The 17,008-nt window shown below is 44.6% G+C and overlaps 2 protein-coding genes across 4 annotated transcripts in view; both read right to left on the bottom strand.

The window, feature by feature from the left end:
* Nucleotides 1-893: 893 nt before the first annotated feature.
* Nucleotides 894-5,815, bottom strand: LOC138983041 (uncharacterized). The gene has a single exon (XM_070356444.1). It carries the CDS (start codon nucleotides 4,182-4,184, stop codon nucleotides 894-896), a length of 3,291 nt encoding a protein of 1,096 aa, XP_070212545.1. The 5' UTR covers nucleotides 4,185-5,815.
* A 4,633-nt stretch (nucleotides 5,816-10,448) lies between these two features.
* LOC138981450 (F-box/LRR-repeat protein 4-like) overlaps nucleotides 10,449-17,008 on the bottom strand; it is a 38,038-nt gene continuing 31,478 nt past the window's right edge. For all 3 annotated transcript variants that reach the window (XM_070354367.1, XM_070354368.1, XM_070354369.1), the window contains 5 exons: nucleotides 15,840-15,932; nucleotides 14,415-14,522; nucleotides 12,882-12,968; nucleotides 12,325-12,429; nucleotides 10,449-10,629 (listed from right to left, as the gene is read on the bottom strand). In XM_070354367.1, the coding sequence (XP_070210468.1) occupies nucleotides 10,494-10,629; nucleotides 12,325-12,429; nucleotides 12,882-12,968; nucleotides 14,415-14,522; nucleotides 15,840-15,932 (529 nt within the window). In that variant the 3' untranslated portion in view covers nucleotides 10,449-10,493. The remainder of the gene's footprint in view (nucleotides 10,630-12,324; nucleotides 12,430-12,881; nucleotides 12,969-14,414; nucleotides 14,523-15,839; nucleotides 15,933-17,008) is intronic.

Below are 17,008 nucleotides of genomic sequence, written 5' to 3'. Positions count from 1 at the left end.
AAAGCCTAGAAGGCCAAAGTCAATATTCTCCCCAAAAATATAAGACACGTGACTTCCTCCTCCAATAGACATCATTATTAGGGATGAGGAGGAAGCACAATGACTAAACTTTGGTTTCCTTCTACGATATAATTTACCATTATAATGATTTCCTTTTAAACCCTATGATGAACACTATTTACAACAACACAAAGACGAGACAAAACAGTACAACTGGTAACTAATGTAGGTTCCCTGTCCCCTGCCACCGGCCGCTAATTCACCTTCAGCAAAAACTGACAAAAGTCTATCCAATTAGACCAAGAAATATGACTTACCTCACACAGGCTAATGAAAATCATCGCGTACACTTTACGCAACCGACTTTAACAAAGTCCACAGTAGACGTACATTACTACTGAAAATAACTTCGAACTCAAACGACAATTCACACACGAATTTCGAAGCCGTTCGACAAACATCTGGTCTCGGCCGAGACAGAAAAAAGAATGCTTATGAATTTTACAGTCAGCAACCAGGTAACCGGTGAACTCTACAAATAGCGCGCAGCCTACCGTGAACGTCCCGTGCAATGCGTGCAAAGCGTGCAAGGCGCGAATCACTGAGCTAAGCCCAGCTACAGGTCTTCCCACCTTGACACAGGTACCTGTCAGCAACGCCCGACCAAGGAACCTTATAACTACATACAACTGTCCGTGACAATGCCCCCCAAGTTAAGCATAGACATCTGTCTACACGGCAAAAGTTCCCTCCTCAACGCATGCCCGACTGAGGTAGTCGGCTCCCACGTTGCGACTACCGGGAATCACCCGCACGGTGACAAAACAAGCAAACAAAAAGATATGCATTATTCCTGTAGCATGCACGTCAAAAATGTACAAAAACTGTGTTTCTTAGCCCCCGAAGATGTAGATTTTAACAGTTATGCCTGTGTTCTTGAAGACTTCCTTGATCATCTCACGGACGACGCTCCAGTTCAGCTCGTCCAATCCACATCCGATCTGCGGCATGGCCAGGGAAGTGACATTGTTCTGCTTGCAGTGGTCCCTCATAGCTTCCATGGAGGACCGCAGCGTTTTGTAGGAGGGTTTGTGAAAGTAGCGTTTCTTGGTGATCATGTAGTAAACGTAGGAAGCACCTACCTGTAGTACAGCTACCTCTCCCACCTTCTTGTTTTGTGCTCTAAGTTGATCAACTTTTCCAAACGATTGCTTGAAGTGAACGGCAATGCCTTTTCCCATCTCAAGATCTTCACTGACGCAGTGGGCCATAGCATCATCAGGTTCACAGCTGAAAAGGTCGCCTCTGATCTCCGTTAGCTCAAACCCCACAACAGGTTGACCCTGTCGCCCTTGTCTGTCTCTGTACAACTTGAGAAGATTGGCGTGGTACAGCTTCTCACGCCCGTAGATCCGAATCCTGTAGTCTGACTCGCCCTTCTTCTCCAGAACGTCGAACGGTCCCTGCCAACACAACTGCAGTTTGTTCTTCTTCTGCGGCAGCAGCAACAAAACCTTGTCTCCAGGCTGGAACTGTCTTCGCACTGTCTTCCGGTTGAACACCTCCGCGTGTTTCTGTGCAGCAGCTGACAGATTCTGACGCGCCAGTTTGCAGGTTTCCTCAATCCGGTTCCTCAAGTCAACCACATACTCAGAAGTCGTGCGAACTTGCTCATCGACTGGCTCTTCCGTCCATAGGTTGCGAAGAACAGACATGGGTCCTCGCACTGTCCTGCCGTACAGAAGCTCAAAGGGAGAGAATCCAAGACTCTCCTGTGGAACTTCACGATAAGCGAAGAGGAGTGCAGGAATGTAGCGATCCCACTGCTTCGGTTTCTCTTGAGCAAGCTTGCGTAGCATGGTCTTGAGTGTTCCGTTGTACCGTTCCACCAATCCGTTTCCTTGCGCATGGTACGGAGTAGTCGCTAAACCCTTGATGGCCAGCAAACGCTCCACTTCTTTCATCACCTCGGACATGAACTGGGTACCACGGTCTGTCAAAATCTCTGAGGGAATTCCTACTCGAGTCCAGACTGCCCACATCGCTTCTGCAACCTTCACAGCCTCAATCGACTTCAAGGGAATGGCTTCCGGGTACCGAGTAGCGTAGTCCACAAACACTAAGATGTACCGGTTACCAGACTCAGAAGCAGGGATGATGGGACCCACCAGATCGATCGCCACCCGCTCGAACGGCGTATCGATGAGAGGCATCTTACCTAACGGTACCTTCTGTGGCTTATGAGAAACCTTCTGACACTGATCACAAGACAACACAAAGCGACGTATGTCTGCGCACATACCTGGCCAAAAGAACTGCTGCCAAACTCGATCACGTGTCCTCTGAACACCCATGTGACCTCCCATAGGCGGTTCATGAGCCAACTTGATAACACCTAACCTCAACTGCTGGGGAACAACAACCTGAGTATAGACGCTACCACCACCGCGATACTCACGGTACAGAACCCCTTTCTTCCAAACAAACCCAACTTCACCGGAGTGACCAGACGTTCGGACGTCTCGGCGATCTGCCGCCTCACGACAACTCTTCAAAGTCGGATCATTCCGCTGAAGGTCATGCAACTGCTCAGGGGTGACTGTTTCTAGCCCTGGAGCAGCAACATGCAACAAAGTCGGCTTCTTTCCTTCAGCGGCAGCCTGAGCACGAGTGACAACTGACACAACCTTGGACACAGCGTACACTGGTAGAACATTCGAGTCACCCAGCCGGGCGTGATTACCTACAATGAAATCTGCAACAGGTGTATCCATGACGATAGCCTCAACCTCACCAGTGTAGAAAGGACAATCAACCTGAACCTTAATCACTGGATAGCGCCTCCTGATGTCTTTCTCAGCCATAGAAACCTCAAGATCCTGTCCTGTGAACTGCGACCTTGAAACTAATGAACTCTTCACGACACAAACCTGAGATCCAGTATCACGCAACCCCTCCACTGCAATACCATCCACTACCACCAGGCATCTCGGGTCGTAGTCTTGCTGGCTACAGGGAGTACACAAAGTAGGTACACTGACGGGCGGTAAAGACTTCTCAGGACCACTATTCACCGCTCCCGTCGACTTGCTCTTCTTGGGGCAATCTCTAGCCAAATGTTTGGGGGACTCACAGATGTAACACTTCCTACCGGATGTACCAAATGAGTTATCTCCACTTTTCTGCTTTTCATCAACGCCAGCCTTTCCACCCTGATCACGATCATGCTGAAAAAACTTCTTACTGTCACGGTGTGCTTCAAAATGAATCTCAGCGGACTTAACTGCTTCGGCTAACGTCTGAGGTTTTTTCTCCTTAACGTACGCGGCCATGTCCGCGCTCAGGGTCTGCAAGAACTGTTCAAGCAAAACCAACTGTTTCAGTTCTGTGATCTCGGAAAGCTCATGCCACTTAGTCAAATTCTCTTCAATGCGAGCACCGAACTGTCTGAACGTTTCATGTTCTTTTCTCTTGCAGGTTCTGAGACGACGGCGGTAGGTTTCGGCTGTGAGCTGATAGCGGCCTAACAACGCGACCTTCAAACCGTCATAGTCGTCTGCGCTATCATCATCAAGAGTGTTGTACACTTCTACAGCCCTACCCGACAACCTAGTCGAGACCCTAGTTGCCCATGTATTTCTCTTCCACTTGTACAAGGTAGCGACTCTCTCAAACCTTTTCAACCAAGTAGCTATGTTTTCTTTGCTCTCATCAAACATCGGTATGGAAGGCCGAAAACCACGAAGGTCACTAGACTCTTCTTCACCTGAGGAATCTCCCTCATTATCAGCTCCATCCCTACTTCCTCTCTTCACCCTCTTACTTTCCGACTCTCTCTGCAGGAGTTGCATGCGAAGGTCATGCTCTTCCCTTTCCTGCCTTAGTTTTTCTTCCGCGGCTTTCTCATCAGTCTCTCGCTGAGCTTGAACATACTTAACTCGCTCATCAGTCTCTCGACGCGCTACTTCTAGCTTGTCCTGATAAGCTTTCCCTTCCAGCTCTAGTCTAGCCTGTTCCGCATCTTCACGGGTCATTCGCTCGGCAATAAACTCAGGAATACTGGTAGATTTAACACCTAGCTCCTCAGCAAATGAACGCCATCTAGCAATCCTATCCGAACTACTTTCTGTCCTAGACGCCATGATAGCACTATCATCAAGAACACGACCAGAACGAAGTTCCATAAACAAGAACAAACTAGCAAACGGGTAGCCAAAACATGAAAAATCAAACAAGGCACGGCTGACTGGCAACAAGGACAGGAAACCCACAAGGTTACCAGACAACAACAACAAAAGCTAATTAACTACAGTACATCAGTGTCCAGTGTATGGGAAGTGTGGCCAACGACAAAAATGAAGTGAATTCCTTGAATTCAAAGAAGATTTATCCTGGCAAGCTCGCCATTGTCGCGTGCATGCACGTTTGCATGTTTAGTTTTTCACACAAAAACTTTGGCCACACCACACAGCACTCACAGAACACCGATGCAAATAAATGAAAGTATTTAATAGTTCCCAGTTGGGTGAAATATGGGGGTGACGATGGATGGAACAATGAAAGGGTTACCACGAATGCATGAGGATGAACATAATGAACATGAGAAAGTACACAACAGTCAAAATAATGTCAACAAACGACATACGAGACAATCAGGACAGTCAAACACAAAGCACGTACGTCATAAAGGCCCTCCTCATTCCATAAATGATATCTATCGTAAGAAAGTACTTATCTACACGTTCGACGAATTCAGGGGGGGGGGGGGGGTGCGCCCTCGGGTCGACACCTGCGTCTCTGTCGCGGGGGTGAGAGAATCAGCCCAGTTAAGAGCTGTCACACGGCACACACTCTGCAGCGACGGCGCCGGTTCGATGTTGCTGCCCAACAGCAGCGTGGTTGCGCCGCTGTGACGTTACAAGATAGCTGCTCAAAACAGCGTAATGAAGCCTCGGGGAAGATCCAGAGGGACTGCTCACACAGCAGCGTGGGGGTGACGATGCGAGAGTCCAAACTGGCTGCTCAAGCAGCAGCGTGGTGGTGCCTCCTCCATGCTGTGAAGCTAGGGTTCGCACCTTCCCGTCCGGTCTGTCTTCGACAGTAAACACTGAAAGCCTAGAAGGCCAAAGTCAATATTCTCCCCAAAAATATAAGACACGTGCCTTCCTCCTCCAATAGACATCATTATTAGGGATGAGGAGGAAGCACAATGACTAAACTTTGGTTTCCTTCTACGATATAATTTACCATTATAATGATTTCCTTTTAAACCCTATGATGAACACTATTTACAACAACACAAAGACGAGACAAAACAGTACAACTGGTAACTAATGTAGGTTCCCTGTCCCCTGCCACCGGCCGCTAATTCACCTTCAGCAAAAACTGACAAAAGTCTATCCAATTAGACCAAGAAATATGACTTACCTCACACAGGCTAATGAAAATCATCGCGTACACTTTACGCAACCGACTTTAACAAAGTCCACAGTAGACGTACATTACTACTGAAAATAACTTCGAACTCAAACGACAATTCACACACGAATTTCGAAGCCGTTCGACAAACATCTGGTCTCGGCCGAGACAGAAAAAAGAATGCTTATGAATTTTACAGTCAGCAACCAGGTAACCGGTGAACTCTACAAATAGCGCGCAGCCTACCGTGAACGTCCCGTGCAATGCGTGCAAAACGTGCAAAGCGTGCAAAGCGCGAATCACTGAGCTAAGCCCAGCTACAGGTCTTCCCACCTGGACACAGGTACCTGTCAGCAACGCCCGACCAAGGAACCTTATAACTACATACAACTGTCCGTGACAAATGACATTGTAAAGAACTGGTCTATGGAACGAGCACCAAATGTAACCGCAGAGCACACCGAGATTGCCGAAGCACCACACCGCACACTGAAAATGTGGACAACAGCGTTTCAGTGGGCAACGTCACCAGCTGAGTCGCTGAAGACTGGGAACACGATCTTCGTGGGATCTTCAACCCTGGAAAAGGCGCTCAAGACTGCCATCCGAGAGACCGAAGAAAAGGTTGAATGATCGCACCGTCCTGGGCTGACTTCGAGGTGTATGCCACATGTCGGAGGTCGGTGTGGAAGATTACGATCGACGAAAACAATCAGTTTTTCTGCAACTGTCCGGAGTTCCTCAAGTGCTACGTGTGTCATCATTCCATGGGCATGGAGATTCGTCTGGAGGTGACCAACCCCCCTGCCCAGGCCAAGACCATCCCAATCGGCCAGAAGCGAAAGCGCGGTCGCCCAAAGCTGTCGAGACCAGCGCTTATCAGGCAGTGAACACACTGATCTTGACTGCTCTGTACACTGATTTTATCATTTTCATTTAACTTTCTTTGGACGTACAATTATGATTATGATATGGAGTGACACTATTTTGTCTCTGAAAGTACACTAAACTTTATATTTTTTGCTGACAGTAGCTATTTTGTTGTTGAAATAATTCGTTTTTTTGTTGAGAATTCTTTTGCAAGTCTCATTTGTTTTTTTGGTAGAATCAATCGTTTTTTTGCTAGAAGCATCTATTTTGTGGGTGGAAACATCCGATTTTTTGTTGGAATATCTTTTGCTAACTAAGCAATTATTTTGGTGAAAGCATCTATTCTTTTGGTGATTTAATTTATTGCCATATCTTACAATAACATTATAAAGAACAAGCTCACCATAATTTATCACTTAAACTTGCCTTTAAAAAATCGGACATTGAAATAAGTCCACATCCCTGTGCATGCATGATGCACGCATGCTCGCACACACACACACACACACAAACACAGAGAGAATCTCTCTCTCTCTCTCTACCACACATAAACAGCAGTCACAACAGTGACATTCAAGAATTCCCAGCTACTGTATGTGGCTGTATAAAGGTACAAGCCTTGTTCCTACCATGCACACTATGATAATCGTGACGATGGAGTCAGGGTGTTGATTGTGGGTATGTGTCCAAGTGGATCTAGCTGTGGTGATGCCTATGGTCACCTACACAAGGGTTGTACATTTGAGTTCAAACTTTAAAGGCACACTCCTTCTCGTGAAAAACTGTTTGGCCCACCATCTCAGATCTGGCGTAAGGCTTTAACAATAACAATAACAACACTTTATTGTCCATTAAAATGTTACATAAAAATGGAAAATTTTCTTCGGCACACCCTGCCTGCCTGCCTGTCAACGATTATAACAACAATTGGACAAAAGGACAACACAAATAAAACATAAAACATAGGTTCACATCACGTATGTAATAACAAGCACACCTATCATACTTCCAATAACACTGACCTAAAGTGTTGTCCGTGTCAACTTTAAATTGAATAAATTTACAGATAAAATCTAAATAAGGTCACACGTCTATTAAGACTACCACAATCAAATATAATATTGCACTATATAAATTATTACGAGGGATAACACCATCCCATCACTTGGACACATACCAAAAATCAAAACACTGACCGCTTGACATTTTTTGGTGAATTAATTTCTTCAAAAGCCACTTGAATTTACAAAGTTAATTCACGCACACAAACTTCCCACTGAGCACAGAGAACACCCAGGCTGTTCCTTTGTTGTTTGTGACCAAGTTGAGGGAGGGTCTTATCACATGTAAAAGCCTGGCCAGATCTGAGACCGTTTGTTTGTTTGTTTGTTTGTTTGCTTAACGCCCAGCCGACCACGAAGGGCCATATCAGGGCGGTGCTGCTTTGACATATAACGTGCGCCACACACAAGACAGAAGTCGCAGCACAGGCTTCATGTCTCACCCAGTCACATTATTCTGACACCGGACCAACCAGTCCTAGCACTAACCCCATAATGCCAGACGCCAGGCGGACCAACCAGTCCTAGCACTAACCCCATAATGCCAGACGCCAGACGGACCAACCAGTCCTAGCACTAACCCCATAATGCCAGACGCCAGGCTGAGACGGTGAGCCCAACTGTTTACCCGGTGTAGGATCCGGTCCGGTCCCCCCTCTGAAGTAGTCCCCTCGGGGACCAATTCGTGGCAAAAACTGCTCTATAATGGTCCCCCCTTAGACATCCAGCCTCGTTTTTCTTAGGCATTCAAGCCATTTTCAATCTATATCTTCGTCCGGTATTATGTAGTGCACAGACAGCAATCTCTTTGTTTGACTATATTTTGCAGAAAATAAAATAGATCTGATTTATAATGCCGTTCAAAAGAAAAATCACATGAAATAAAATGAATAATAAACAAATACTGATAAGAAGAAATGAAACCAGTCTCTGATTCTTTCCTTTCTTTTCTCTAAAATTGCTGGTAACATTATTAACCAGGCATGGGAATTGAAAATTGTAAAAAAGGCGGAAAATTTATAACTGAAGACGCGAAGCGTCAAGTCGACGGCGCGAAGCGCCTAGCCTTACTAGGGGGGTCCGGGGGCATGCTCCCCCGGAAAATTTTTTCTCCAAAGAACCCAGATGGTGCAATCTGGTGTCATCTGAGCTCCAAGTTTGCCATTAAATTCTGTTTTTAGAATCAGAGTTTTTAGTACAAAAATGTACCAATTTTTGCTTTTTTGAAGAAAAAAAAATATATACATGTATTATATGGTTTAAATTTAAAAATTTTTTATCTGTTGAGACAAACAGGACAATGTAACTTGTAACACAATCTGTGCAATCTGGTTTACTTTCAAACATAAAAGTTCAATAACTGAGGCGGGCGGTAGCAATGCGTGAACAAAGTACGGAAAGTTTTCGCGGGCTTTTGCGCAAAGGCCAAAGTAACCGGTGCTTTTTTTGTGTGCCTCCCCCCTTTATTTTTTCGGCGGACACTTTTGCATTTTCGGCGGAACAAAAAAAGAAATCGGCGGAAATCCGCCGTTCGGCGGACAATTCCCATGCCTGATTAACATTGTAACAAGAAAAACGAGGCTGGATGTCTAAGGGGGGACCATTATAGAGCAGCTTTTGCCACCAATTGGTCCCCCGGGGGACTACTTCAGAGGGGGGACCGGACCGGATCCTACACCGGGAAGGAATAGCTGTGTGTCTTTAAATGTCCACTGAAAATGTGTCATACTGCTAGGAAGTAGAAACAGACAAAAGCAACAAAGTCCTTTGCTGATGGACAACCATGTAGACAGAAACCTACATTTATGTTTTTCACCACAAAGGGAACAACAGAATTTGAAATATCACAGACACCGCTAGGTTTTGACAAAACTTAAGGCAAGACGGTACAACAAGCAATTTTCGTAAATATTTACAGGTCTGTCTCACATGAACTTCCACACCTAGAAATAACCCACAAAAGATCATCCAATCTATCCCAATCTCCAACCCATTCCCAACCAAGTTCCTTCCTTCCTTCCTGCCTCGATCCTCAGAAACATCAGGAAGGAAGGACTGGGCTAGAAGGTAGCTTAAGCCAAGAGTAACAAGTCGCGTAAGGCAAAATTACTACATTTAGTCAAGCTGTGGAACTCACAGAATGAAACTGAACGCACTGCATTTTTTCACAATGATCGTGCAGACGCGCACACACATTTGTTGCTTTATCAGTAGACTTGGCATACCCACGTTAACTTTGTGGCAGACAAAACGGCAGTGCTATTAATTAAAAGGAAGACTGCATCTTTATTTGTGCATTTATTATTATGGAACTTAGCAAGATTATTTGGGAGATGTTCTAGGTTCTGCTGTCTGAAGTCAGAACATGTTGCTTGGTGGTACAATCACATTATGAGTGCTTTCAGAATCAGTTAAAGTCAAATCAGCACTGGTTGCACATCAGTTGGTTAGTGAAAACCTCTACTTTCATCTTCTTCTTCTTCTGCGTTCGTGGGCTGAAACTCCCACGTACACTCGTGTTTTTGCACAAGTGGAATTTTACGTGTATGACCGTTTTTACCCCACCATTTAGGCAGCCATATACGCCGCTTTCAGAGGAAGCATGCTGGGTATTTTTGTGTTTCTATAACCCACCAAACTCTGATATGGATTACAGGATCTTTTCCGTGCGCACTTGGTCTTGTGCTTGCGTGTACACACGAAGGGGGTTAAGTCACTAGCAGGTCTGCACATAAGTTAACCTGAGAGATCGGAAAAATCTCCACTCTTAACCCACCAGGCGGCAGCGACCGGGATTCGAACTCACGACCTCCCGATTAGGAGGCCGACGTCTTACCACCACGCCACTGCGCCTGTCTCTACTTTCATCAAAATGACAAATCCATCAGTTAACCAATGACAACCTAGACCAACACAATCACAGCTTAGTTTTGGTGTAAGAATGGATCTGGTTTCACAAAACGGTAACATTTTAAACAGGTACATGTACGTACAACCAAAAAACTGTGGTCTGTTCTGATCATCAGCAGATCAGTAAGAACATCAAACCTAGTACCTACCATGATGTATTGATTTAAGATGAAAAAGATCACACAAGGCTTCATATGGAACCCATTAATTTCTGTCTATACACAGGCAAAATGGTTAACTGGTGTTCTGAAAACTCTTCTTGATGTTCACAGCGGGGTACTTCACTTTCCAGAGCGCCACATCGTTGTCCGTGACTCCGGCGCAGAAGGAAACGTCAAAAAACACCATCTCCTTGCAGCTGGCCAGCACTCTGCAAAGCATGGAGAGAACGGTGTTCCTTAAGTCTGTCCTTAACTGGGCCAAGTCGACTACCGTACTTTCCGGGTCATAAGGCGCGACTTTTTTCCTCGAGTTCGACCCCTGCGTCTTGTATAACAAAGCGCCTAATCCGTGTATGAAATACGAAAAAAATCAATGAGACCGCTTGAGTACCAGTCAAACAACTTGTGATAATGCATGTTTCAGCTACTAGGTACTGCCCTGCCTTTGATCTGGCCGCACACACAGATTTCCACTCTGTTAAACTCGGTCACTGACCGGTCACTGACCCCGGTGCAGGAAGTGTTTCCTCTCTCAGATATGACAGGGGAACCACCTCTCATGGCAAAAACTGGGTCATTGACCCCTGGGAAGAAGGTCGTGTCTATAAACAAGGCCACCCAGCTATCACAATGCCTTTGATCTGGCCGCACACACAGAGCACACATATTTTCACTCAGTTAAAGTCGGTCACTGACCGGTCACTGACCCCGGTGCAGGAAGTATTTCCTCTCTCAGATATGACAGGGGAACCACCTCTCATGGCAAAAACTGGGTCATTGTGGTGCGCCCTATCGGCCCCCTGCGTCCAATGGGTAACTGGATTACAATTTTTGAGTCACTTGAGAAAAAGTGACTCTATGTAATCGGTCAGTGTTAGTCTGTCCGGCCGGCCGTCCGTCCGTAGACACCACCTTAACGTTGGACTTTTCTCGGAAACTATCAAAGCGATCGGGCTCATATTTTGTTTAGTCGTGACCTCCAATGACCTCTACACTTTAACGATGGTTTCGTTGACCTTTGACCTTTGACCTTTTTCAAGGTCACAGGTCAGCGTCAAAGGAAAAATTAGACATTTTATATCTTTGACAAAGTTCATCGGATGTGATTGAAACTTTGTAGGATTATTCTTTACATCAAAGTATTTACATCTGTAGCCTTTTACGAACGTTATCAGAAAAACAAGGGAGATAACTAGCCTTTTCTGTTCGGCAACACACAACTTAACGTTGGGCTTTTCTCGGAAACTATAAAAGTGACCGGGCTCAAATTTTATGTGAACGTGACTCATTGTGTTGTGAATAGCAATTTCTTCCTGTCCATCTGATGCCTCACATAATATTCAGAACTGCGAAAGTGACTCGATCGAGCGTTTGCTCTTCTTGTTTTTTAAAAGAAGGGGGTGCGTCTTGTATAACGAAGCGCCTTGTCACCCGGAAAGTACGGTACTAAAGTATACTTTGCAAAGCTGGCCGCGTGAAGCTTTTTAGCACTGAGTTTTGTGTAAAAAGACATCGCGAAGTCTTCTTCAGGCTCAAGTAAGGACCGCCTTTACACAGAGGAAACAAAGACAAAAACTTCGGCCTGGCCAACTTATGCCGTCAGTACTTAAAGATCAAAGCATACAGCCACTTCGTGCCGTTTGATTTGTCTACTTCAAAACAAGGGCAGAAGCTAACATGCAAGCATATAGTGATTGATACATGTACTTAAAATCTCTCTTCTTCCCTTAGTGCCCTGCTCTTTTTTGGACTCCAGTTGGAATCCCTCTGCTACCTTTGACATCATCAATTCAAATGAGCAGAAATGAGTAATGATAATTTGTTTGAGTGCAGCAATTTGTCTTAAAACGTAGCATGCTTCAGCGTATTGCAGTTGGCAGCTCTGTCTTATTGTTAGGACTTACTGCTCCACTGCTTTACTGCTGACTTCCCTGGTCCCCAGAATGTCCAGCTGCTGCAGGTGTCGACTGTGTTTCGCCAGGCTCAGCAGGTCGTTGTCACACACTGTCCTGTTCATGTCAATCACATTACATTACATTATTACCATTTCGGTGCACCAAGTGGCTTTTTGACCAATCAGGACTTACATTCTAGGTGACCTGCTAAATGTTATAACGTTCAGGCAGGGACCCTTTTTGTTTAACACACTAAAAATAAGCAAGACTAAGTCAAAATTTGAATGAACAATATCAGCGTGATTTATTCAAGAGAATGACACTTTAAATGCTGTCAGAAAATACACTCTTCATCTAAAAAATACCAAAAAGCCAGTTTTGTCGGTTGGTGCTTAAAATTAATGTACAAAATGGCAAGGCGCCACCCACCCTCAGAATATGCAATACGCTCACTTGAAAATGTCATACAGAAAAAAGTTGCTGTTATGTGGAGATGAGACTGTTTTTAAGATTGTACCATACTTATTTTCCATAACATGTCCTTTTACAGATGAACAGTTGTTTACCTGTTTGCAGTGAGGAACAGTTTTTTAAGGTTCTTGCAGTTTTCTGCAATGCAGGTGAAACTGCCATTCACAGATCTCAGATCTGAACTGAAAGACAGAAAACACAAACACACCAATAGACAAATCAGAAATTCAGTATATGTACCCGCCTAATACAGTGGAAACCCCCTTTTAAGACCTTCAACAATCTGTGAAAACCAGGTCTTAAAACAAAAAGGAGGGAGTCTTAAAATGGAGGTAAATTAAGAGCTAGAGAGGCAATGAACAAAAAATCTGAGAAATCAAGGTCTTAAAACGGGGGATGTCTTCAATCGGGGGGTCTTAAAAGGGGGGTTCCACTGTAACCCACTCCCATAAGGAAATAACTGAGCTTGTACATTTTGGTTTGTGTCTGTGGTGTAGCAATGGGCGGTTCAGGTGAGGTTATGCCCCCTCTTTCCTTCGGCTGGTAACTGGCGCCACCTCGCGGCAAGATCACACGAGAAAGGAAAAAAATCTTGCATTGGTCCCAAATAGCCTATCGGTTTGGTAACAGTTCGTGTGTAAGTCGTGCATTTTATACGGTAAACAGACAATGGTCGGTTCTGGTGAGGTTTTACCCCTTCTTTCTTTCGGCTGGTAACTGGCGCCACCTCGCGGCAAGATCACAGGAGTTGTCTCACGTTATCACCCCAGAAGCGCTCATTGATTTCAATGATTTGTGTTCAGGTTTTTACATACATATTTTCTTTCTCTCAGTCACTGTTTGCATACATGCACATACCCATTTTTTTGTACAATGCTGTCAGGATTATAATCATATGACTATAAACAAGTGTTGATTACAGTGGTACCTGCAATGTGTGGCCCCTCTGATGAGAGGACACCTTCAGCAGGGTTCCTGCAGGGCAGAGCTGATACAATTCAATGAGTTTTCAAGGACATTTCCAGGACCAAAAAATGCTTTTCAAGGACATGATTTTCCCCAAATTAATGCAAAGCACCAAGCTTACCTTCAGTTTTTCAAGTCTGCAAACTATTAGTCATTCCGTAGTTGTTTCCCTTGCCAACTTCCGGGAAGGGAAGCAACTACGGGTGACTAGTAATAGTTCGTCTGCTTTCGTTTTCACTCGATCTTTTATTCTCCCAAAATGTGTGTACTGTATTTGACAAAAAAAAGGGGTTGCATTTTTTTTTAAATAAGACAAGCTGCTGACGAAATGTATAGGCAACAATTTGGAAAAATCAAGTACTTTTCAATGACTATTTAACAAAACTCTATTTTCAAGCACTTTTCAAGGCCTGGAAAAGGTTTTCCAATTTTCAAGGAGTTTTCCAGGGTTCAAGGACTCTATACGAACCCTGCTTCTGGTGTCCCTTTGTCTATTAATATCTCTACCAAAATATACCTGTCAGGACAGGCTACCTGCAATGTAGAGACACTCTTGGTTGGTCCCAAGGACGTCCTTTCATCACAGGTACCACTGTACAACCCACAAAAAACCCGAAAATCAACTGTGACTAGGAATGTGTATCAACGGCAACATCCCCTACCACCAGCCGACATCCAGCTCTTCAAGCAGAGGGCAACCAGCAACAAACTCCTGAAACACCGAGTCGTCCATTTCGCGTGCACGCCACAGGTCCAGTGATTTCAGCTTCCTGAAAATATAGCCCTACACTCATCAATATAAAACGTCTATGGTCTCCCTTGCATGACACATACATTCAATCATATTGTCTCCGACATGAATCTCCATTCGCAACTGCTTCTTAAAAAAACCCAGCTTGACCCTAAGGTTACCAGACCAAGGATCAAACTACAGACTCCTCCCCTACTTTCTTTATTCTGTTGTGGTTGGTCATGATGTCTATTTTCCTTGGTTTTCTTTAGCTTAATAATACAATTCCTGTTGTGTCTCTAGTGTGAGTTGTTATTACTGAGTCAGCTGTCCTATGAGTTTTACCCCCCCCCCCCCCCAAAAAAAAAAAAAAAGCCTTTTTAAAACTTTGTGAAGCTTATTTGTCTCTCTCCCTCCCCTCCCCCCCCTCCCCCCTCACACACACATGCACATACAGACAAACTGGCACAAACACACCCACACCTACGCAGTATTGGCGTTAACCGGTAATTACCGGTATTTTACCGGTGGAAATGAGAAAATACCCGAAAATAATTGGCTGCCGGTATAACCTACCGGTTGATTTTTTTCGCTGGTAAAACAACAAAACCAGTACTCTGAGTTGGACTCTTACTGGTTACAATGACCAGCCTACCTTCTTTTTTTCTGGATAGTTTTCATCATTAAATTTGTGTACCAGTTTGAAAAAATATTAGCGCCATCACTGCTACGCGCACACGCACGCACACACACACACACACACACGCGCACGCTACAAGGGGTAAAGTGTGACATACGGACAATTGAGTCGCAGCTGTAGCACAACCTCAACAATGTTTGTGATCATGCACGCTACAAGGGGTAAAGTGTGACATACGGACAATTGAGTCGCAGCTGTAGCACAACCTCAACAATGTTTGTGATCATGCACGCTACAAGGGGTAAAGTGTGACATACGGACAATTGAGTCGCAGCTGTAGCACAACCTCAACAATGTTTGTGATCATGCACGCTACAAGGGGTAAAGTGTGACATACGGACAATTGAGTCGCAGCTGTAGCACAACCTCAACAATGTTTGTGATCATGCACGCTACAAGGGGTAAAGTGTGACATACGGACAATTGAGTCGCAGCTGTAGCACAACCTCACTAATGTTTGTGATCATGCACGCTACAAGGGGTAAAGTGTGACATACGGACAATTGAGTCGCAGCTGTAGCACAACCTCAACAATGTTTGTGATCATGCACGCTACAAGGGGTAAAGTGTGACATACGGACAATTGAGTCGCAGCTGTAGCACAACCTCAACAATGTTTGTGATCATGCACGCTACAAGGGGTAAAGTGTGACATACGGACAATTGAGTCGCAGCTGTAGCACAACCTCAACAATGTTTGTGATCATCTTGCAAGACCCAAGGTTCAAATGCTGCAACTCTGGCATTGACCTGCAATTGAACAGAATCAGCACAATTAGAATGAAAAGGATACTGTGGAACCCGCCTTTTAACCCTTACACTGCTGCACTTCTGTAACACATGTTACATAGCCACTGGTGAATTAACCCTTACACTGCTGCAATTCTGTAACACATGTTACATAGCCACTGGTGAATTAACCCTTACACTGGTGCAATTCTGTAACACATGTTACATAGCCACTGGTGAATTAACCCTTACACTGGTGCAATTCTGTAACACATGTTACATAGCCACTGGTGAATTAACCCTTACACTGCTGCAATTCTGTAACACATGTTACATAGCCACTGGTGAATTAACCCTTACACTGCTGCAATTCTGTAACACATGTTACATAGCCACTGGTGAATTAACCCTTACACTGCTGCAATTCTGTAACACATGTTACATAGCCACTGGTGAATTAACCCTTACACTGGTGCAATTCTGTAACACATGTTACATAGCCACTGGTGAATTAACCCTTACACTGGTGCAATTCTGTAACACATGTTACATAGCCACTGGTGAATTAACCCTTACACTGGTGCAATTCTGTAACACATGTTACATAGCCACTGGTGAATTAACCCTTACACTGCTGCAATTCTGTAACACATGTTACATAGCCACTGGTGAATTAACCCTTACACTGCTGCAATTCTGTAACACATGTTACATAGCCACTGGTGAATTAACCCTTACACTGGTGCAATTCTGTAACACATGTTACATAGCCACTGGTGAATTAACCCTTACACTGCTGCAATTCTGTAACACATGTTACATAGCCACTGGTGAATTAACCCTTACACTGCTGCAATTCTGTAACACATGTTACATAGCCACTGGTGAATTAACCCTTACACTGGTGCAATTATGTAACACATGTTACATAGCCACTGGTGAATTAACCCTTACACTGGTGCAATTCTGTAACACATGTTACATAGCCACTGGTGAATTAACCCTTACACTGGTGCAATTCTGTAACACGTTACATAGCCACTGGTGAATTAACCCTTACACTGGTGCAATTCTGTAACACATGTTACATAGCCACT

The sequence above is a fragment of the Littorina saxatilis genome, linkage group LG12, assembly GCF_037325665.1.
Source record: "Littorina saxatilis isolate snail1 linkage group LG12, US_GU_Lsax_2.0, whole genome shotgun sequence".
NCBI classification, from domain to species: Eukaryota; Metazoa; Mollusca; class Gastropoda; order Littorinimorpha; family Littorinidae; genus Littorina; species Littorina saxatilis.
Note: the sequence above shows the minus strand (reverse complement) of the source record. Positions and strands in the feature narration are given on the sequence as shown.

Coding starts and splice junctions, on each gene's coding strand:
- LOC138983041 (XM_070356444.1), bottom strand. CDS start 4,184: ATGGAACTTCGTTCTGGTCGTGTTCTTGATGATAGTGCTATCATGGCG.